The sequence below is a fragment of the Mesitornis unicolor genome, unplaced genomic scaffold, assembly GCF_000695765.1.
Source record: "Mesitornis unicolor isolate BGI_N332 unplaced genomic scaffold, ASM69576v1 scaffold22435, whole genome shotgun sequence".
In the NCBI taxonomy this organism is placed as follows: domain Eukaryota; kingdom Metazoa; phylum Chordata; class Aves; order Mesitornithiformes; family Mesitornithidae; genus Mesitornis; species Mesitornis unicolor.
In genome coordinates, this window is record NW_010183795.1 from 22636 (window position 1) to 44671 (window position 22036).

A 22036-nucleotide genomic window follows, 5' to 3' on the forward strand; every position below is an offset into this window, starting at 1 on the left:
ACTGGAACCCCAGGGCTGCTTCTGTTTTTCCTGGAGCCAGCTGGGGTTTTGACTTCGCAGTTCAAAAGATAATTTCTTGCTGTGTTTTGTCTCTGAGGGACGTGTGGCTCAGAAGGACTCTGAGGAGAATAGTAGTGAGGTCTGCTCATGTGGCTAGGGTGGTGGCCTAGGGTTACTTGTGGTTCTTCATTGGCTTCTCCACTTTGATGATGTGGGATGGGTCACTGTGCTCCTGTGCCCCAGTTTGATAAAATAGCATCTCACGGATTAGCTGCTCGGTCTTTGAGTATGGTAACAAAGTACAGGGTTCTTTGCACTTGAGCTGTCAGTTCTGCATCAAAGTCCCGTTATACTGTGAGTTTGTTGGGATTTATGAATGTTTTGCAGTGTTATCATTCTTTCTTGTCTGTTCTGTTCACTACTTTCTGATAAAAGCTGAATTACTCTTGTTACTCGTATGCAGCATTTAAAGCTTGTGAGCATTAAAGACAGGAAGGAAATGGCCAATGGTGTTAGATGACTTGTTTTTCCTCACTCAAAACCTTGTAACTCTAGTGGTGCAGTAATGAGTTTGTGAGAGAAAAGCATAGTTTCCTGAGCTAAAATGAAAGCACAGATTAGAAATGTAGTTTGCAGGGGATCTTCAAAGACTACAGTAAGAAATTCTTGCCTTAGGATGTTACTGGAATGCAACTGAATGATTATTTTAATCTTTTGGATATTTCTCCAAGAACATCTTTTGAGATTAAGCAAACAAATCTATCTCCTCACCCTCCCAACTTTAGACAGTGAATTCTTCAACAGGAGCATCACTTTAGGCAAAATGACAGGCAAAGAGCTAAGGTACTTTGAGCACAAATAGAGTAGCTACTTCAGGCATTTATCAGATACACACACACACACATGTATTTTTGTTTGTATATCTGAATCTCATGTGTGAAATTGTGATGTTTGTCCATAGTGTGTCTTAGATTATACAGAATGGTCTGTTAGTCCAAGTCTAACAGCCAGATGGCTTTTGCTACTGTATTACTATATTACATTGGGGAAGAGTGGAAAAGGTTCAAATATGCTGCTTCTTGCAGCAGGTCTTCTTCTAGTTTCTCTTACATTTTTAACATTTGTAGTGCATCTTTTGCTATATCATTTTAAAATTGTACTTAAATCTACAGAAATACAAGCAAGACCCTTCTGTATCTAATGTAGATATTCTTAAAAGTCCATATCTACATGACTATAAGAATTCTAAAACACACATTTGTAAAGTACCTGACAGATAAAAAGAGATGACAGTAGCTTTAAAAACAGTTTTCAGTCTAAGCAAAATATAGATGAACGTACATGATCACGTAGAGATGGGAATGAGTGGTTTATGAACCGTATAGCAATGGAAGTGGTGGTGTTCCTGAAAGGGAGACACATCGCAAGACTATGTTTAGACATGAGCTCTGGACTCCAGAACACCATCAGCTACCTCCCTTTTACCATTTCCTAAATGTAGGTTTCCCTGCCTGTGCCTTCCTGCTTGTAGAGGTGTAGCACTGCTGTTTGCAGCACTGTGTGTGTGTCTGTCTGCTCCTGGTGTTTTCTTACCTTCTTCGTTGCTTGTTTGCCTCCTGTTCTGCAGGTTTGTGGTTTTGCTTGCTTAAGCCTTTAATGCTTTCACAGAAGGTTATGGTTTGAGGTAAAGGGATAATTACTTTTGTAACTTAAAAAAAAATACTTGTGAAAGAGAGAGGCATATTTCTGGATCTCAGCAGTGTTACCTTGCTGCTGCTGCTGGGCCTTAACCACTAGCTGAACTTTCCCATGAAAGTTAGAATATCTCTATGCTTGTTCTTTTTTCTGGTGCTCATGCTGGTTTCATTCTGGCAGGCTTGACTTATTGCTGGTTTTCTACTATAGTGCTATAGCAAAAGGAACTGTCGAAAGCATATGGAAGGATGCAAACAAGTGATAAAATTAAACTCCCAAGTCCTAAATCAAAATGATAGAAGTGCTTTCTGTTCTTTGATTTCCCACCCACCACTTCTTCGCCCTTATCCCAGTAACATTAGACATAAGCCTGAAACTCTTCTGTTTCATGTACTGTTACATATTTAAAATGTTGGCGTTTTTTGTAGATCAATTTCAGCTGGAGCACACAAGAGCCCGCCATCAACTCCTTCCTTCTATATTGCAGGCCCACTCCCCGATGGATGGGAACAAGCTATGACCCAGGATGGAGAAATTTACTACATAAACCATAAGAACAAGACCACATCTTGGCTAGACCCAAGGCTTGACCCACGCTTTGGTAAAAGTTCATCTCGCTTCAGAATTTTTGATTCGCTTCAGTTCACTCAGCTTTAATTTTGCAGGCATATTTTGCAAACTTTTTATAGTGCAATTACAGTATATTCTAATTTGAATTGTAGAGACCTTATTTAAATAATTACTTTTAAAAAAAAAGAAAGATAAAGATTAACATATATCCTGTAGGAGTGTATGTCACCGAAGTTTCTAATGCTAAGGGTTGAGATTTTGCCATACGATCCATATGGTTTCCAAAATAGGTGGCATTCAGAAATTACTTACCTAGGGACAGTTTCAGCCAAGCTCACTCTTCCCTTTAAAATTGCAAAACTTTACCACAGAAGAATCATTTCATTCCAACACAGATACATGCTTTCCTTTGCACAATCCGAAAGAGGGCATTGTCAAATAATAATTTCTGCTGTTGAAATTCACTTGAAACAGATACCAGCTTATAACTCCAGCTTGTCACAGTGATGATCATGACAAAACTTTGTTTTCAAACAGTGTGGAGAGAAATTATTAGTTTTGCTGTTTCTGCTTTAATAATCTTTGTGGGGTAAAGACTGTGTAGTATTGGAAATAGAAATAGTAAATTAGGGATCACAAGTTCTAGATGTAAAAATTTAACAAAATGGAACCGATACCTCATTTTTGTAACGTTTTAGATCTATGTGAAAAGCAGAGCTGCAAACATTTCAATAAAATATTGCACTGATGACTACAAATAGCAATAGCATATAATATTAAGAGACTCTATACTGGTTTCTTAGGTTGTCCAAGTGACTGTTCTGATGTACTGAAGGTGGTACTGCAACTTCAGTTTTTGTATAAAGCCATCACCTGTGTAAGCTTTATTAGCTGTATTAATTTGCCCTATAGTTTCCCATGAAGTTACTATTTTCAACTCCTTTGGACTTAAGTTACTTTTCTAGAGTTATGGAAAAAACAGTAGAGGTGAAGAAAAAAAAAGATCATTGTGGTTTTCAGGCTTTAGTTTTGGACTCGGTGCAACTAAATGAAAACAGTGTGCAGATCAGTGAGTAGGTCAGGCTGAGGGGATACAAAGCCTTTGAAGCTTTACAGGGGTTGACCTGACAACAACTGCCGGCCGCTTTTGGGAGAGGCATTAACTCCATGAACGCCATATAAACACAACTGCACAACTCCCCAGTCGCTGTTCTGTTTTGTTTTTCTGCAGTGGCTGTTAGAAATTTCAGCATTCTTGTTCTGTAGGCTCAAGTGCCTACTTTAAACATCCGTTTGCTCTTAGGGAGCACACCAGACTGTCACACTGTGTTTATAAACCACTCACCAGTTTGCAAACAGGTTGAACCACTGTGTGACTCAAGCTCAAAGGTGGGGCGTATGCTGAAGGTTGTCAGCTTTGGCAAATGTCCACACTGGCTTTAACATCAGCTGGGGATGCAGCCCTGTTTGTGTGCTGCGAGAGGAGTGTGTGGGACACTTGCAACTTCACATTTACTTCATGTGTGAATAAGGCTGAAAAGGAAGCAGTCATTTTGAAAATCAGTATTGCCTTCTGCAGTTAAAAGAGGCAGGTCAATTATATTTACTGAAGTAATCTCGCAGGGTATGTATTTTTCTTCTCTTGTATTACTTTATAGTTTCCAATGATGAGCTGGAATTAAAACAGAGGGTGGAAAAGGCTTTAATTGTCAGAGGCCATGAGTGAGATGAATCTTATTTCTCAGAACTGTTTTGTGCTCCTGTAAATAGCATGGTCTAACCATAAAGGCAAAAACTAGTTGTCTTGAGTGTACTGAAATGCATCGAATGCTCAGGATGTGCAGTTAAACTGAAAGAAGTTAGAAATGTCCAAAAGGCTGCATAAGAGTTTCTTGCTGCATAGCTTCCCTTTTTGGGCCCACTGCGTATGTGTATCCCAGACAGGCTTGAGTATATGCCAAGACTCTTTATTTTGTGGTCGGACTTTTAATCTGTTCCAGACCTTTTCAGTCAAAGAGCTCAAGTGTAACTGAAAGGGGCAGGAAAGGAAAGGGCGGGGGAAGGCATGTGGGCTCTTCTGATCCGGAGTGATGGCAAATAGAGACAAGCTGCTGGCTGCTGGTGAGCTTGAAGGAGTTTTCCTTGAAATCTTAAGTTGTACGCATTGTATTGTGGTTTATGTTTTTATCATTTGAGCTGAGAGAATACAAAATCTTGTTCCTCTTGCTTTCTCACTTGTGACCTCCTTAAGTCACTCCAGTAAAAAAGAAACAAATCTGTTCGACAATGAACTTACTGAGCCTTGCATTTATTTATCATGTGGAAAGCCTCAACAAGTATGTGCTGTGACCCTAAATAGCATGTGAATGACTCAGAAGTTTACCTTTCTGTGGTTAATATAGGTTGAAATTCCTATTGAGTTGTTCCCCCCTGGGGATCACCATACTCACCATATCAGTGTTTTAATATAAGGGCTTGGTTGTCACTATTTTTTGACTACTAACACTTTCAGAAGCAGTCCTAGGTGAATGAATCTTTGTAATGGTGAAGCTTTAGGTTATTACGGTGTTACTAATGTTGATTGAGAATGAAGGAGAAATTAATTTCTTCCTTGATACTACCACTTTCACCAGTCTGAAGAACCACTGAAAACAATAACGCTGAGTGGTATGTGCAAACACACGCTTCTCTTCCAGTGTTCAGAAATGAAAAGCTTGAAGAGTCTTTGCCCTTATTGCTTCTGAATTTCCATCTTCCAGAAAGACAGCCCTTATGGCTCTGTATGTTCCTCATCAGATGGAAGCTTTGCATTCATCTTTATTTTCTCTAATAGGTGTGCATGTACCTTTTTAAATATATTTTTAAGTAGTGCTGGGAATTTTCCATTAATGCGGCTAGAAAAGCTAAAGGAAAGAGGATTAGTTTGAAGAAATTGTTTTAGGCAGACACATCTACTGACTTAAATGATAAGGGGAATTTGGGTATTGCATTCATGCTTTTAAACAGGAAAAAAAAAGGATGGAGTTAGTATGGATGCTTTTTTAGAGCAGGCATTTAAGAGTAACGCATCAGATAGGAGTCTGTGTCAGAATACCTGCTGTGGAGTAGGCTGGGTCTAAAACCTGAGTGGTCAGAGTTGACGATGAGAACTTTGTTCCAAGACTTAAATCTAACATCTGTGAAGTGGCCTTGAGGTCTTCAGCTACACCGCTTAAGTGGCAATGAAGTCTTGTGGCTCAGATGTTGATCCTCCAAGTCTGTGTATTTCATTTTAGAACAGTTTTGTGTTAGAATTCACAGACTTTAAAATCCAGGAAAGAACTAAGTGTGAAAGTAGGGTCTTCTCATGCCAGGCGCAGGCAATCATAAAAGATGACATGGGATCAAAGCAATGGGGATGGGGCAGAGGGTCCTTCGGTCTGTGTCAGCAGGATTCTTTGTTGAGCGGAGCATCTGGTACAAATGTGCTGTCCTACCTTCTCAGTGCCTTTGCAGGCCTCAGAGTAAGGTCTTCAAAGTGCTTTCTTCCCCCTCCCCCCCTCCCCCCCCCATTCTTAGAAGGTTATTTCTTTAAGAAAATAGGACTGTCAGGTTAAGCCTGTGTTTTGGACTGTTTTGTCTTTAATAGTTTCTGCTGTTGTCCGTTGATCATTCTCCACAGATCCTACTGCTTTTTCTTACACCTTCCAGATAAGTTAATATGTTTTCTTGATAGTCCAAGAACATCTGGGTAGGAAGCAGATCAGCTATGCATTCTGAGTGTCTGGAGTTGATGAAGTAGAACAGCATCTGTTTTTTCTATAAATTAAATTTCCTAGAACCAGTTGAAGTTCGGAATCATTGCTACAAGTTTCCACAAATAAGCTTATGTATCAAATACCATTAAAGGGATTTTAGCTGTTCTTTTAAATTTGTAGATGAAAGGACTTGTTTTTGAAATGGAACTTAAAATAATTTGCCTTCTGAGGATACTTTGTTAAATTTGAAGATGGGATAGTGAATGTGAAGTGGGAAAATACCAGAAACTGGTAGTTTATTTCTGTGTCTCTGTTGGATTAATGCAAATCTTGTGTTAAAACAGTAGTAGTCCATTAGAGTAGTCAGACAAATCTCTCTGTGGGAATTGGAGTAAAACAAGACACTGTTTCAGTTTTCTTGTTATTTTATTCCAGACTTTGGTTTTAGAGGTTTGTTAGCAGTGATCAGACCAGTGTTACACACACTCAGTCTTTTTCCTTTTGTTCTTTCAAATGTTGGAGCTGCCATATGGGGTATGAAGCAAAAGATATGACCTCAGATTGAAATCATTGCCATGACTTTATCACTCCCACTTAGAGACTATGTTAATGTTTTTTGAACTTCTATATAAATTTTGGATGATGGGAGAAGGGAAAGCAAGATAGTGTTTAATATCATTATGGAAAGTGCCATAGGACCTCTGTGTACAGTAGCTGCTTGAACTACACAAGTAGGAAAAGGAATAAAAGTAACAGTAGGAGTACAGAGAATGCACATCAGGATTTCATGCATCCTTTTTTTCTAAATACAAGAACATTATACTTTTGAAACAGTAAAAAGGGCTTGTTCAGAAATACTGAAATAAAATGCACCTGTAGGTTTCATTGAAACACGTATTTACAATTTCCATTAGAAACAAACAAACAAAAAACTACAAAAAAACCCACCACAACAAACTTGAAATGCATTTAAAAGCTTAAGCTTCAGAGCATCTGCTAATTTTTAAGTATCGGAAAATAAGAAAAAACCCTGTGGAATGCTGCCTTTTATCCCTTACCTGTCTAGCACTTTGTTTAATATGTGTTCAGATTAGTTTGTCGGAGCCTTGCCACAAGCAGATTTGTGGACAAGATAGAACTAGAACCCTAGACTGAAAAACTTCTTTTTGGCATTTGTCTGGTCAAAAAAAAAGCCCAGGCCTTATGTCTGGTCACAGTGGTGGTCCACGTTCTTTAATTTCCATATCTGCCTTCCATTTTTACACAAAAGCAGAGCATGAGTCACAGTTGGTTCTCATCTGCAAACGCAATGGCATATCCTCTTTACAAGCTCTCTAAAACAAAGTGGATTTAACTCATCTGAAAGGTCTGTTGTTATTAGATTTTTTCACTTCCCTGTCTCTCTTCTTCCAGAAGAACAATTTCAGGAGATCACTTGGGATGGGGAAAAGACTTCTGTATTTTGGTGTGTGTGTCAGAAAGTGTGTACTGATTGAGCAGCGTCAGTTTTCATTGAACCAGTGACTTGTATCAAAGTGAGCTTGTTGCAAATCTGCAGAGGCAGCTGAAATTTCACTGGTAAGCACCGCTTTGTAATAGGGAATGGTGCCCTTATGGTAGTGTCAATAAATGCTTATTAGTTGTTCATTGTCATATCAGAAGGTGAAACCCTGTTTTGTTCAAAAGCAGGATGTATTTAGACCTTTTGCTGAACATTATTATACTGCATTTAAAAAAAAAAGTTTTCATAATATAAGAAATTACACAGAAGCTTGTATTTTGGCCTAATTAACCCAGGAAGTATTACATGGTGATTAAGCAGCAAAACTGTCTGAAGCTTATGTAGGCTTTTTGGTGTGAAACATGGGCTAGCTTTGATTAACTATGTTTTGCAAGATATTTAGTGCACAGACATGGGGCCTTGATGAGCTCAGAGTCCTGTAAGTTCTGTACTCTGCAGTGTTCCATACATAGGATTTAAACTGAGATGACAGTTGAGGCTCACCAAGCCACTTTCAGTCATTTATCAGCAGTCCTGGCCAACCGGGGAGGTTCCAGTTGACTGGAGGTTAGCAAACGTGATGCCCATCTACGGGAAGGGTGGGAAGGAGGATCTGGGGAACTACAGGCCTGTCAGCCTGACTTTGATGCCAGGAAAGGTCATGGAGCAGATCATCTTGAGTCTATCACGCAACGCGTACAGGACAACCAAGCGATCAGGCCCAGTCAGCATGGCTTTATGAAAGGCAGATCCTGTTTGACCACCTGATCTCCTTCTATGACAAAGTGGCCTGCTTAGTGGGTGAGGGGAAAGCTGTGGATGTTGCCTATCTAGACTTCAGTAAAGCCTTTGACACCATTTCCCACAGCATTCTCCTGGAGAAACTCTGTCTGTGGTGTGAACGCATATAGTCTTCACTGGGTAATAAAACTGGCTGGGTGGCTGGGCCCAAAGAGTGGTGGTGAATGGAGTTAGTTAGTATCCAGTTGGTAGCTGGTCACAAGTGGTGTTCCCCTGGGCTCAGTATTGAAGCCAGTTCTGTTTAACATCTTTATTAATGATCTGTATTAGAGGATCAAGTGCTCCCTCAGTAAGTTTGCAAATGACATGTGGCTGGGAGGAAGTGTTGATCTATCTGCCTGAGGGTAGGAAGGCTCTACAGAGGCATCTGGACAGGCTGGATTGAGAAGCCAAGGCCAACTGTATGAGGTTCAACAAGGCCAAGTGCCAGATCCTGCAGTTGAGTTCCAACAACTCCATGCGACACTATAGGCTTGGGGACGAGTGGCTGGAGAGCTGCCTGGAGGAAAAGAACCTGAGGATGCCGGTCAACAACCAGCACCTGAACATGAGCCAGCAATGTGCCCAGGTGGCCAAGAAGGCCAATGGCATCCTGGCTTATATCAGAAATGATGTGGCCAGCAGGACCAGGGAAGTGATTGTCCCACTGTATTTGGCACTGGTGAGGCCACACCTCAAATACTGTGTTCAGTTTTGGGTCCCTCACTACAAGGACATTGAGATGCTGGAGCATGTCCAGAGAAGGGCAACAAAGCTGATGAGGGGTCTGGAGCACAAGTCTTATGAGGAGCAGCTGAGGGATTTAGGGTTGTTTAGCTTGGAGAAAAAGAGGTTGAGGGGAGACTTTATTGGTCTCTACAACTACCTGAAAGGAGATTGTAACGAGGTGGTGTTTGATCTCTTCTTCCATGTAACTACTGACAGGATAAGAGGAAATGGCCCAAAGTTGTGCCAGGGGAGGTTTAGATTGGTTATTAAGAAAAATTTCTTCACTGAAAGGGTTGTCAAGCATTGGAACAGGCTGCCCAGGGAGGTGGTGGAGTCACCATCCCTGGAGGTGTGTAAAAGATATGTAGATGTGACGCTTAGGTACATAGTTTAGTGGTGGAGTTGGACAGTGCTAGGCTAACAGTTGGACATAGTGATCTTAAAGGTCTTTTCCAGCCTGAAAGACTCTAATCTCATAATCTGTCCTATGCAATGTGTCCTACATAATCTCCTGTACTAGTAGTACTTGCACTGTCTGTTCCTTTCTGTGTGACGATTTTAAAATCATATTAGTTATTTTAATAGTTGTTTAAACTTCCAAAATAAAAATTGATTTCTTCTTAAATAATGGAAAATGTTCTGTTTTAAATGCATGCACTGAGCAGAAGTTTCTTATAGCTACTGAATCTCATTTGTATGTGCTTTTCTGACTGTCCAGGTTATTCATTTCTTCTGAAACTGGCATACGTTGAGTCAAAGTACTTTATAAATATTGCTATTGACAGTCTGTTTCAGGTTTCCCCCTTACCCTGAGTTCCAGGATTCTCAGATTAATTGGAGGTTTAAAAAAATGGACTATTTTAATGTGCTAATTTTTAGGTTGTTTTATAACAGCAGCATTATGAAACTACAACTGGGATTTCCTTAAATTAATATAGCAGTGCATTATAAATAATGCAGTCCAGAAACATGACTTGTGTCCTGATTAAATAACGAATTGTTGTATCAAGTCTCTCTAAAAAAGCCACTTGGAACAAGTTTTTATTACTTCCGAGACTCATTCTTTCAAATCCTGCTAGTATTTTTTTTTTTCATTCACAGCTCTTTTCAATTTAATCAAAGAGGAATTTTGCCTTTGTTGCAGTGCTGCAAGCTAGCTCCATTCAAAAACCTGGCCGTAGCCAAAAATGATGCACAATAGTTGTCTAGATTCCAAATGACGCTGAAGGGGACAAGTACTCTTTTTCAGTTCCCTCAATGAAAACACTGATTCTTACTATTTAGAACAGTAAGTTATAGTATGCTCAGATCCTGTGCTTTTTTGTTGCTGTTTGTTCAAATAAATCATGTCTTTATATTTGCAAATTAAAATTAGTTTTAGTTATGAAGGGTGAAATGATAAATACAAAAGAAAAACCATCAATCACTCAGCTATGTCTACTAGTCATTATGAGAGCTCTACAGCAATCTGTGCATGTAGATCTGCGTGGGGAAAAGGACCATGTTACTGCAGACTGTCACTGCCCTGGGCCTTTGATTTAAATTGGCATAGGATCTTGGGAGAGAATTAGCCTTTTATGTTTGAGTTGTTAACAATCTGCTGCCTTTTCTGTCTAGAACCAATGACTGGTAATTGTTTCTTTCTCTTGGTTTGTTTTTTTGGGTTGTTTTTGGTTTTTTGTTTGTTTTTTTGTTTGGGTTTTTTTGGGGGGAGTTGTGGGAGGATGGTGGCAGTGGTTTTTTTGTTTTTCTATTAAGGATGTAGAGAGCAGTCAAACTTTTTTCAGTAACTGTCAAGTATTATCTGCTGCAGTACAGAACAGGCATTTTGAGTTGGACAGTAGAAGATTTAATGTGCAAAAGCATATTGCAGCTGCTACAATTGACTGTATTCTGCAGATTGTGAAGCTAAGCCATACTATAGGATGGCAAGATCTTTTTTTTATTGTCTTAAGTTGCTGTGTTTTGTAACTTGTCTGCCCCTCCTCCTCCTCCCTCAAATCCCCCTCTTCTAGAAACAAAGACGTGTTTGTTCCTTCTCTGCCTGTGAGGTCTTTGCAGCCTCTGCTGTGTGGGTGCAGAGCCCCTTATTTAAATGCTTCCCATAGCCATGGAAGGTAAGGAACAGGGTGGATTAGAAAACTAGTGAGTCCTAATTCTAATAGATAAATGAGGCTCTTCGCCTTCTTTAGTTCAAAGTACTTAAAAAGAGCTGTGCCTGTCAGGATCCTGGCAAAGCCATGAGGTGTAGAAAAAAGAAAATGTTCTCTGAGATCACATTGCTTAGCATATTCTTTAGAGTGCAGATTTCTGCAGTCATGTCCTCAGTAAGCAACTGAGAATGACAAAAACCCTAACAAATAAACAAAAAAAAAACCCCAAAACAACCCGAAACCAAATTAAAAAAAAAACCCCAACAACAACAAAACTTTAAACCCTGTGGGTTTTTTTCATGTCACATGAAAGAAGATGTGTTTTCCCTCTTTTCATTAAATATTCTGTTGGAAATTACAGAAAATTATTCTTCTGTTTCCCTTGAAGATATCACACTTGTGTAGTCAGGCAAGATGGCTGAAAATCATTTGGTGTTATTACTGTTGGAGTTTTTTTTCACTGGTTCTTCTCTGGGGTTTGTTAAGTCAGTAAAATTCAGATAGCAATGTCTTCTTTTACTGTCTAAACTTTTAGTTTAATTTCACGGTTAAAAGTAGTTCCCTTACGTGAACAAACATCTTCATGGTCTACTTTGAGAACAGTTTCAAATCTTGTCAGTTTGAAGTCTTGCACTTGTGTTCTTGAAATACTAAAAATGCTCAAAAGTCTTTTTAATGGATTCCTGAATAAGAATTTAGAAACTAGATTTGTAGGCTCAGTTTCTGAAGAGTTACCAAATCGTGTAGTTAAATTTTCCCCTGATATTTATTGGTGAACATTCAGTATACACTGAAGTCTGAATTTCTTATAATATTCCTGGTTTAGATACACTTTTAGTTAGAAACATTACTTTCCAAATGGACATTAGAAGGCATTTTGGGGATCTAGGATGATGGAATAAAATAAAAATCATCAGACAAACATGATTTATTTCTTACGGTTTTAATTGCAAAGTCAGTAGATGGGTAGAATGGAGCAAACTGTGATCAGAGACAACAGGGGTAATAAAAACAGCTGTCAGAAAGATACAGGTATATAAAATATGAAGCACTTCGCATGACAGGGAAATAATTTCCAAAGCTGCACGTTAGTGGAAAAGAGGCCTAGGGAAGTAATACTCATGTGGTGCATGCAGGAGAAACAAATTGATAACATGTTGAAGGGATGTCAGTGTTGCACTTAAGTGTTTAAGTAAGGTTAGAAACTCTTAAATTTATATGAGGTTATCTGTAACATGACTTGGCTGTGAACTGCTAAAACAGTGATTATATAGTTGCAGACCAGACCACAAAGGCGGCCTTTTTAACCTAAAGAAAACTTAAATTCTTCAGCTTTCAGTACTTAATTTTTACAAGCCTAGGTAGCTTGCTTTTAACTTAGATGTGCTTCTTTCAGGTGACTGTAATTTTCTAAGCTTTGTCCCCCTTTACTTTCCACTGTAATTGCCCTTCCATCTTGTTTAATAACAGGCTTTGAATCCTGGAGCTTCTGAAGGGTAGCACAGGCTTCAGCTTGAGTTGCAGAATTAACTAACATCAGGAGAAGGTGGCTGTTTTCTGTTGCCCCCTCTTAACCCCTTCATTGTCTGCTTTTAAGGTGAAAGAGGGTAAGGTATAAAAAGCAAAAGGCATGGTCCTGGTTCAAGGATTTTGAGTAAGAAGAGAGAAAGCAGGAGATGCATTGCCCACTCCAGCAGTGTCTTGTCTGTCTTGTCCAGGGCTGCGGGATGGGCTGCCTCTCTTTAGCTTCAACTTCAACCTAATTTGGTAAATGCAGGTAGTGTCATTGCTGTCACTTTTCCAGCAGAGGGTCCCCAGTGGAGGTCCTGGGGCTTGTAATTACAGTTCACTGCTCACATCCTTGCAGGAAAGCTGTTGGAGCTGGTGAAACTTCTGCTTAACCATTTCTGTTGTCCTGGGGCATGTGAACCTTTGTGTCTGTGTAGCAGAGGACCACGGCTCACATTGCAAGGCTGGATGATTGGCTCGTCCTGACCACCTTCTTCCTGAAGTTCAGTTCAGATAGCGAAGTGGTGCTGGACGTCTCATGAGACGAGCTGCGTGATTTTAAGCTTTAATCCACAGCAGTGTCATCTTCCCACTATTTTTTTCCCCACTGAGTCAGGATGGCACTTGCAAATTGGAGTTGAACCTCCAACCCTTTGTATTCACTGTTTTGTTTTTACTCAGTATTAGGATTTGGTTTCTATTCCTAATTCACCTGTTCACTTACCTTTACTGGGAGTTTTATCTTACTTGTGATCATACATATGAAGCTCTCTCACAAGTAACTATGTAAGAGATTATTTCAAAGTACTTCAAACTACTTGACAATTTTATTTTGTCTTGACTCGTGAAAATGTGACCTACCTGTCCATTAGACTATTGACTGTGTGCTGGACCTATGAAATATGTGAAAGGGTAGAGCTGAGTTTTGCTCCAGTAAGCATATGACATTTCTTCTTCATATGTTCCTCTCAATGGAAAGATGAGCTGTGGCAAGGATAAAAGGGAGAAAGGCTATGAAGCAACAGCCATTTTTACTGCTATTATGAGATAAACATATTTAGGCTTTCTTGGAACAGAATAAAAGCACTACTGTACCTTAAGTTGAGCACTCAATAGACAGTGGAGACTGAAGGGCTTTTCAGAGAAAGGGTGGTACAGATTCTTTATGAGATAGTTCTCTTTTCTTATACTAGTTAGAAGTGGTAGTGTTTCAGGAATCCTCTGTATATGATGTAAACATTACTCCTGAACTAATGCAACAGATGGTTTTCTTTGCACCAAATCAGCTTGTCATCCTAAAAGAAGCTCACTCCCTTTTATTTCCCATAAAGCATAATCCTCATTCCCAGAGGGGGGGAAAAAAAATCCTTACCACTCTCCCATCACTGCTTCAGCAAATGCATGTTGCAGTGTATTGTGAGTGTTAACAGATTCAGGCTGTTCCAGACAACAAAATGTGGTGCTATTTCCAGAAACTGAAGGCCCCTTAAAAGAGTGTCCTTGTGATACATTCAGCCTTTCCCAGCTCTCTGTTTCACTATGGGAACTCCAGTGCTCTGTTGACATACTGGTCTCATGTGGGGGAAGAATCAGACCTATCAACTACATGCATCCCAGTCATCATTATTTTATAAAATAAAATTGTCTTAGGTTTTGCTTTTGTGGGGAAAAGGAAGATGGGTTCTCATTGTGCATTAGGGGTACAAGATGACACTTTTTCTTCTGCTCAGCCCAGAAAAGATGCATCGTGTGCTTCTGTGGGGTAAAAGAAAATTAGGCACTAGCAGAATGTTTCTACGTTGATGGCAGTATTGTGGGCTGTATAATTCATCTGCCATTTCTGTACCAGCTCTAATTTTGCATGTCAAGGTGCCCTAAATGCAGTTGGTAAAACTCAAAACTTGATTCACACTTGAGGATGGTTGTACATGGTCTGTACCACACTGAGAAAAATGGTGGCCTTTAACCAGACTGAGTTTGATGTAAGTGAGATGCTCTGTTTTCTCATTCTGTGCGTTCTGGAGTTTTATGATTCCAAGTTTCACATGAAAAAGAAAAGTGATTTTTGTATTATTTGTGTATAATTTAAGAATAGTTTGTTAGGAAGAAGAGAGATCCTTCCAGTTAAACTTGAAATATTTTACTACAACTTTTGAATTTTTCACCAACTTACACATTAAACTGTTTTCAGAAGCTTATAGAACAAGTACATACTCTGATACCTGAGACTGTTGCATTGATTTCACAGGAATAACACATCTGAGCACACATTTTACACTGAACATAAGTGTAGCTGCATGTTTTGTACTGTCTTGACTTGTAATTTTATAAAGTTTTTAATATATGCCTTCTAAGGATAATAGTTCCCTTGCATGTATTTGTTTGAATTTAATTTTTAAATGTTTATTGCTTTGGTTCCTTAGCCATGAATCAGCGAATCAGCCAAAGCGCTCCAGTGAAACAGCCACCCCCTCTGGCTCCTCAGAGTCCCCAAGGTGGTGTGATGGGTGGGAGCAGCTCCAACCAGCAGCAACAGATGAGACTTCAGCAGCTACAGATGGAGAAGGAAAGGCTGAGACTGAAGCATCAAGAACTGCTTCGGCAGGTGAGGCCACAGGTTAGACACCTACTTCCACTATTTCTTTTGTATGTTATGTTTTGTTTTGGCTGAGTTGTTGTTCCAGTGAGTCTTAAAGACCAGAGACTGCACAAAAAGCTAAAGGTCTGAATTCATTCTGTTACTGGTATCAGCTTGGTAGTGAAAGCATCTGACTTACCAGACTGAAGGATTTTGCTTTCCTTCTTCATTCCGCTAACAAAGCTCTCTGAGAACAGGCTTCTTTACTGTTAGGATGGTATCATGGACTGTTGATCGGATTGGTAATTCCTCTTGAGAATATAATTCATATTCATTGATTTTGGAGTCATGCAGAAAGGCAAGAAGAAGTTGGTTCCCACAGCTGCTTTAGTTCTCCCTTTTAAGTGAAGGAAAGTCTTTCGCTCTTAGAACCTGTCGCAGTCTGTAGGATTTCAAAGTAATTTTTACAGTTTATATAAAATACGCTGAGAAGACACCTTGTTGCTAGAAGTCTTACCTGTTCAACAGTGGACTAGAGCGTGGAACAACTGAATCGTGCTCCTTTTTGAACCTGTGGTTTTCTTATGCTGAAGAATTTAAAACTTCATAATTAGGCTGCAAGCTATTCCTTTCAGTATTTTTCCACTATATGAATATACCTGGAGCAAATGTCAAAGTGTAGGGCCGGACATTGGAATCTCTGGATTTTCAATTTGGGCTTGACTTCCTTTTAACTCTAAGCCTTCTGCTTTTGTTTTTCCATCTGAATGTTTTAAGAGTTACTACCATCTGTGCAAGGTACTTAGGATATTCTTTGGTTTTTTGACACTGCCAGAGAAAGCACTAATCTCTTCTTTGAGGAAAACCTTCTAAAATCTTTCCATGTTCCCTTTTCACTTTGGGTGATGGGCCTTGTATCAGGAGAGGATAATATCTTAATGTCTTCAAAGACAGCTTTTCTCTTTCTTCATCACCTGCAGTATTCTGTCCTGGAATCTGACTCCCGTTATCTCTTTGTAGTCAAGGCTTGTTTTGTAGGAATCTTCAGCATCTCTTGGGGTAAGATGGGTCATCTTTACAGCCCTTCCTTTCTATAGTACTCTAGGTAAGAATACATTGCAAAGGTGGCATCAGGACTTTCTCTCTGCTTAAGCACCTGGGTTTCTGCTGTTCCTGCTTTGCAATTAATTCACCAACAAACGTTTTACCCTGTGCCAGCATGCTTCTAGGTAGGCCTTCTAAATGTCGTCTTACCTCAGTTGTCATTGAGAACCTGACTAACTTTGGACCAGGTGAGAACCAGTGCCCATCGTCTTGTTCTGCCTGGTCGTTAAGCTTCTCTGTCAAATATGCACCCCTTGTAAATCTGTGAGTTTTGTTTCACTGTGTGTGATTTTCGTAGTTTCATAACTCCCTTATCCTGTCTCATCTGGCCTGTCTTGGGGGCTTGATACTGCAAGGTGGTGTTTATAAGACAGCCTGCATAGGCAAACCATGCAGCTAAAGTAATTTTTATCCATCTTATTTTTACTCTTAGGCATTGCGGAATATCAATCCCAGCACAGCAAATTCTCCAAAACATCAGGTAGGCTCTTAACTGATGTTTCAGCATAATTAGAAAAATGAAAGCATTAAATTAGGCTAGCAGGAGAACCTTTTGCTACATGAAGGCATTCTATAAAAGAAAACCAACCAAACAAAAAACCCAAGCTCTGCCATAAACATTTTTGAACCAATTCTTTCGTCGCAACCCTAACGCTGTTTTTGAGAGTGCTGCATTACCACAGCATCCTTATTTAACAGAAAATGAGGAATTCATTGCATATTTTTCTGCACTGAAAACAACCTTCTTGTTTAGCATTCTTGAGGATACTGCTGTTCCAGTCCCGATATCATCAAGATATGTAATCCAAAGCAAATCTCGCATTGTAGCTAGGATTGTAGTTTGTGGCTTTTAAGTACTGTTCATATGACTGTTCTCATCTGTTTGTTTAAACAGGTATGATCTTAAAGAAGGATATCTGTGATCAGTCACTCGAAGTATTTATTATTTTTAAGCATGTACAGTGTAATAGAATTATTTAATAGATAAGACTAAGAAAAAAATTGCTGTGGGGATATAATATGTAATTATTCCATGTTGACATTTAACAGGCTCCTGCACAGATACATTTTCTATATAGGAAACAACAGTTCTGAAAAGTCTCCTCAGCTCAGGCCAAAAGAAAATTGTGAAATGTGAAGTATAATAAACAGCTTAATGCAGACTTCTTTTAGGCTCTTAAGAAGTTGAATATGGAATTAATCTCTGAAAGAGTGGAGTTATAGTTATGGATATATTCAGATAGTTTCTTACTTGCTATTGCTAACAGTATTCTTAATCTACCAGTTCTATCAATATTTGTATTGATTTGTACCGTACTTTGTTTTTCTAAGAAAAAGCACTATATGCACTAGGCAAGAAAAACAGAATAGAAGAAAGTATCCTGTGTTTGGAAGCCTTGAGTACTGGTGTACTATTGCACTCTGAAGAGTACCTCAAAATTTTTACATTACTAGTTCTCCTGAGAAAATCATCTTTGAAATAGGAACCCCAGACCTTAGAAACAGTACTGACACCCTGACAAAAATACTTTCTTGTCTGGCAATATACTTGCAGCTCTAAAACTGAAGCACTTTAATTCAGATGTAATAATTTGCTTAATTTACAGAGCATTAACCACATAATGCTCTTGTAGATCAATGTTAGATTCTGTTATGGAGGAGGAAAAAAATTCTTAAGAATTGCTGGTATACAAAGGAATAAACAGAGACGCACACTCCTCCACACCAGTTGGAAACACCTTATCTTCTGCCACGGTTAGGTCATTCAGAAGGGATGTTTTTCTTAGTGAATGCCAAAAGTGTACTCTGTGTTTTCTTGTATGCCTGAAGCACTGTCATACAATTGTTCACTCTTCCACAGTAACTTCTTCCTGTTGCCAGCTCAGAAATATGCAGCAAATGGAGAACTTTGGCATCCGTTTCATACTCAACTAAATAAGATCAGATTTTCAGAACTTGAAATTCAGGCTTAAAACACTGAAAAGCTGCAAAAACTCAAAGGGACCTTATTGATAATTCATTAAATGTGTATGTAGTAGTCACTCTGCTTTGTTTGGGATGGGAACTGATGAAAGGATTTATGCAAAAATCGGGATTACATTTACATTTGAACTGGCTTCATGCCAGGCTCACTTGTAGACTCACCTGCCTGGGACCACTTTTATTAGTCTGCACTTGTTAATGACTCAAGCTGTGTTTGAGTGATCTGGTGGATAGAAAAGTAGGCAATCATGTCAACTTAAAACTTCTGTAATACTAGGTTATTCATGTTATATCATCTACATGTATTTTTTTGTTTGTTTTCTTGTGTCACTTCAATAATGTAGTGAGCAGCCACACGTCGAAGAACGTACTTAGAGAACAGCTTCTGGAAATTTGTTATTTAAATGCTTCCTGTGGCCTTGTACTATAGACTCAAATGTTTGTCTTCCCCAGTGATGCTATTTTTGAAGTCCCAGTCTGTACATCCTCCCAGGTCATAGTCAACCTAGTGAATCTGGGAAAAATCTGCAGAAAGAACAAACATTTCTTCAGTCAACTTTTTCTTTTTGACATATCCTTTCTTTCCTTCATTAATAAAATTAATGAAATTTAGAGGAGTTAACTGTTTTCATGATGATAATCTGTGCTTAGGGTAAGAATAATAGCTTCTCTTGTTAATTTTTAGATGTTCTTTTAAGGAATACTGAGAATAAAAATCTTCATATCTTCAGAGTTCTTAATTCTAGGAAGACTAAGTGTACTTTAGAGAGGGATTGTCAAGATCTTCTATTTGTAGAGGAATTATATGACACCAGCATTCTTGAAGCTTGCCTCTAATGAAGTATCTCTTTTATATGGATTAAAAAAAAACACAACTGAGAAATGTTCCTTAGCTTTTAACTGAATCTGAGCTTTTCTTAATCGCAGAATCAAATAGGTTGGAAGGGACTGGTGGAGGGCAACTAGTCCAGCATCCCGCGTCCAGCCCAACCTCTTCTTCCTTCTTGATTTTTGTCCACGCATCCTGGATACAGCGCCATGGTTGTACTGGTATCTTCAGTCAGTTCTTTTTGGTACTGAGTCAACATTGTGTCCTTACCAGTTTTGATCTCTGCCATGATACTGTAGTATCCTGTAGTGACACTAATACTCAAGAGTGCTATGTTTGGAGACCTTAGCCCTTAAATATCTCCTGGAAAGATTAAACAATTGTTCAGCTTCATCTTCTGTAGCAAGTACTGTAAAAGATGCGTCTTGTGAGGGTGTGTATTATTATTATAATTCTAAACATGTCCAAGTCAAAGGTATTTGAAACCAATTATAACTTCCATATTTACTGTGTATAAACAAGAGCTGTTGATACAGAGAATCTGAAAGCACAGAGCATCCATCCAGTTACTGACGTTCATCATCATTAATTATCTATAAACATCTTGAAGATGCCTACTTGTCTTAAAGAGACTAAGTGACTTGACTTTCCCTCTATCCCCAGTAGCTCTCCCGTTTTTCTGCAGTTAGCATCTGATTCTTACAACGTCTCACCTAAAGTAGATGTCAGTCAACTTTTGTATAAATCAGAAAATTGGCTAGATGTTAGGTAATGTATTTCTTGCCTTCCAGTGTACGATGGGAAGAGAGAAAGGCAAATACTGTTGAGGTACTGATGGCATTATTCTTGGATGTTGTGCAGACTTCCTTGTACTAAGACTGGAAGGTTTTGTATTTGTCTGCCATTAATACTGGGGCATTTGCTAGTAAGATCAGTGTACTATGCAGCCATTTATGTGATAGATTCCTCTGTATATGCTTGCTCATTCTGTATCTGCTGCTTGTTTCTAGCACTGAGTAGAGATTCCTGTCTGAGAACCAGCTGCAGCCCTACTCAGTTGTGCTTTCCAATGTGCCTTTCTGTTATCTCTATGCTGCTTTCTTGAGAGTTCTGCATACCCAGAATATACTCTTTTCATTGTCTCCATTCTTTTGTCCTTTGTATCTTACAAAGTACCTCTCATATTCTCTGTCCTGTCGTCCTGGACTTCTCAGCTTTTGAGTGACATTCTGGAAACTCCCCTACTGAGTGAAGAATCTGCAAAGACACATGGCCAGTCTGTCTGTCACTGTTTGCTGAATCACTTCATTTCGTCTCGTATTTTTTTCAGATTTGCTCTTACTGCATTATTACTGTTTTTCAATAAAATATTTTTTCAGTCATTCTGCATGCACAGTAAGCAATAGAAAACTGTGTTACTGTCAGACTTGTGACATTTTCTAGAAAGTAAGGCAGGCATCAGAAAAACAAGTACGATCTTGAATGCAGTACTCTTGAACTTCCACAGTGTCGGTGAAGCTGGAAGTCTTACTGAGGACTTAGATTTTGGGTTATGTTTTTTTTTCCTCTTTGCTGTAATATGTCTTTGTACACAGGTATATTGTGTTATTTAAAACTTAGTGGAAAATGGTAGGCAATAGTCATTTTAGTTTTAGTGAATCCCAAACAGTGTTGTCCCTTGAATCGCTTGTTTCCAATTCCTCTGTGTGTTATCTGAAGATGACGTAGATTAACATAAATGACTTGTCTTGGTTTCATCAAGCGTATTCATGTTGGAGAGGGGTTTGGTGTTGGTTTTTGATTGGGTTTTTTTGGTTGTGTGTTTTGGTGGGGGGTTTTCGTGGTCTTGTTGGGGTTTTTTTATGCCTGTGGAGGAGTCGTAGCTCACTGCAGTGGCTTTCCCAGAGTCACTGGTGCTACTTGCAGTTGCAAAACTTAATCACAGAATTCTTGCTCAAGCAGTTGGTCAGCAGAAGACTTGAGTCACGTTGACCTGACTGTGACATGGCTGTGAATAACAGCTATTGCTGGAGGCAAACCAAAATTGGTAGAGGGAGGCCATCCAACTCTGCACGGCCCTCACGATTGCTGACTTCTGCGGACTCGTACCTGCCTTCCTGGTGCTCAGAAACACCCAGGCTGGGCAGGTGCAGGACTGGAGCCATGGGCAGGCAGATAGCAAGAGGAGTATGAAGTGGTGGCACAGCAAAGGACTGCAAAACCAGACAAGAAGCCAGATTTCTTTCCAAAGATCTATTCCAATTTAAACTGCCCTATCTGTGCTTTGCAAAGAAGTTGCTTAAAAGCTTTTGTTCACAGAATGTTTATGCAGAAGACATTGCGGAGCATTGAGGTCTTTGCCAAGTGTATACAATACAATTAACTGTGACTCTATCAGTATCACCTCTTAAATTTATTTATTAGTTGTTTTCATGATTGCAGTACTGAAAGATTTATGTTTCCCCCATACTCTTCACTAATTGCGTAACTCCTCATTGCTGAATTTGTTTGTCTTCATCTGTCCATGTGTTTTCCCTATTTCTTTTGCAAATATGCTGTGACGTTGTGGCCCTTAGTAAATACTTAGTCTGAAGAAATAACTGATACAGAAAGTCTACCCAAAAGTGTCATGATCTGCTCTTTCCCCAATACTTCTCTCCCATCCCAGTGAAGCCTGTGGATCGTTTGTTAGTTGAGCAGTATCTGGGGGCAGAAATATTACAATTGGCCCTTTTTAAAGTAAATTTACTGAAAAAAACCCCCCAATTATAAGGATATACCAATTCAAGTTGAGTAGTATATCATGTGTTTAATACAGTAGGAATATGATACGTGAGTTGGACAAGGGAGTCTTTTGCCTTTCCTCAA

The 22036-nt window shown here is 39.2% G+C and overlaps 1 protein-coding gene across 1 annotated transcript in view; it reads left to right on the forward strand.

Annotated features, from left to right (window-relative positions):
- Positions 1–22036, forward strand: part of LOC104540457 (yorkie homolog) — a gene marked incomplete at its 3' end in the record, with an annotated part of 47572 nt that overhangs the window by 22036 nt on the left and 3500 nt on the right. The window contains exons 3-5 of the mRNA XM_010184273.1: positions 2183–2296; positions 15098–15279; positions 16790–16837. Coding sequence (XP_010182575.1) covers positions 2183–2296; positions 15098–15279; positions 16790–16837 — 344 coding nt within the window. The remainder of the gene's footprint in view (positions 1–2182; positions 2297–15097; positions 15280–16789; positions 16838–22036) is intronic.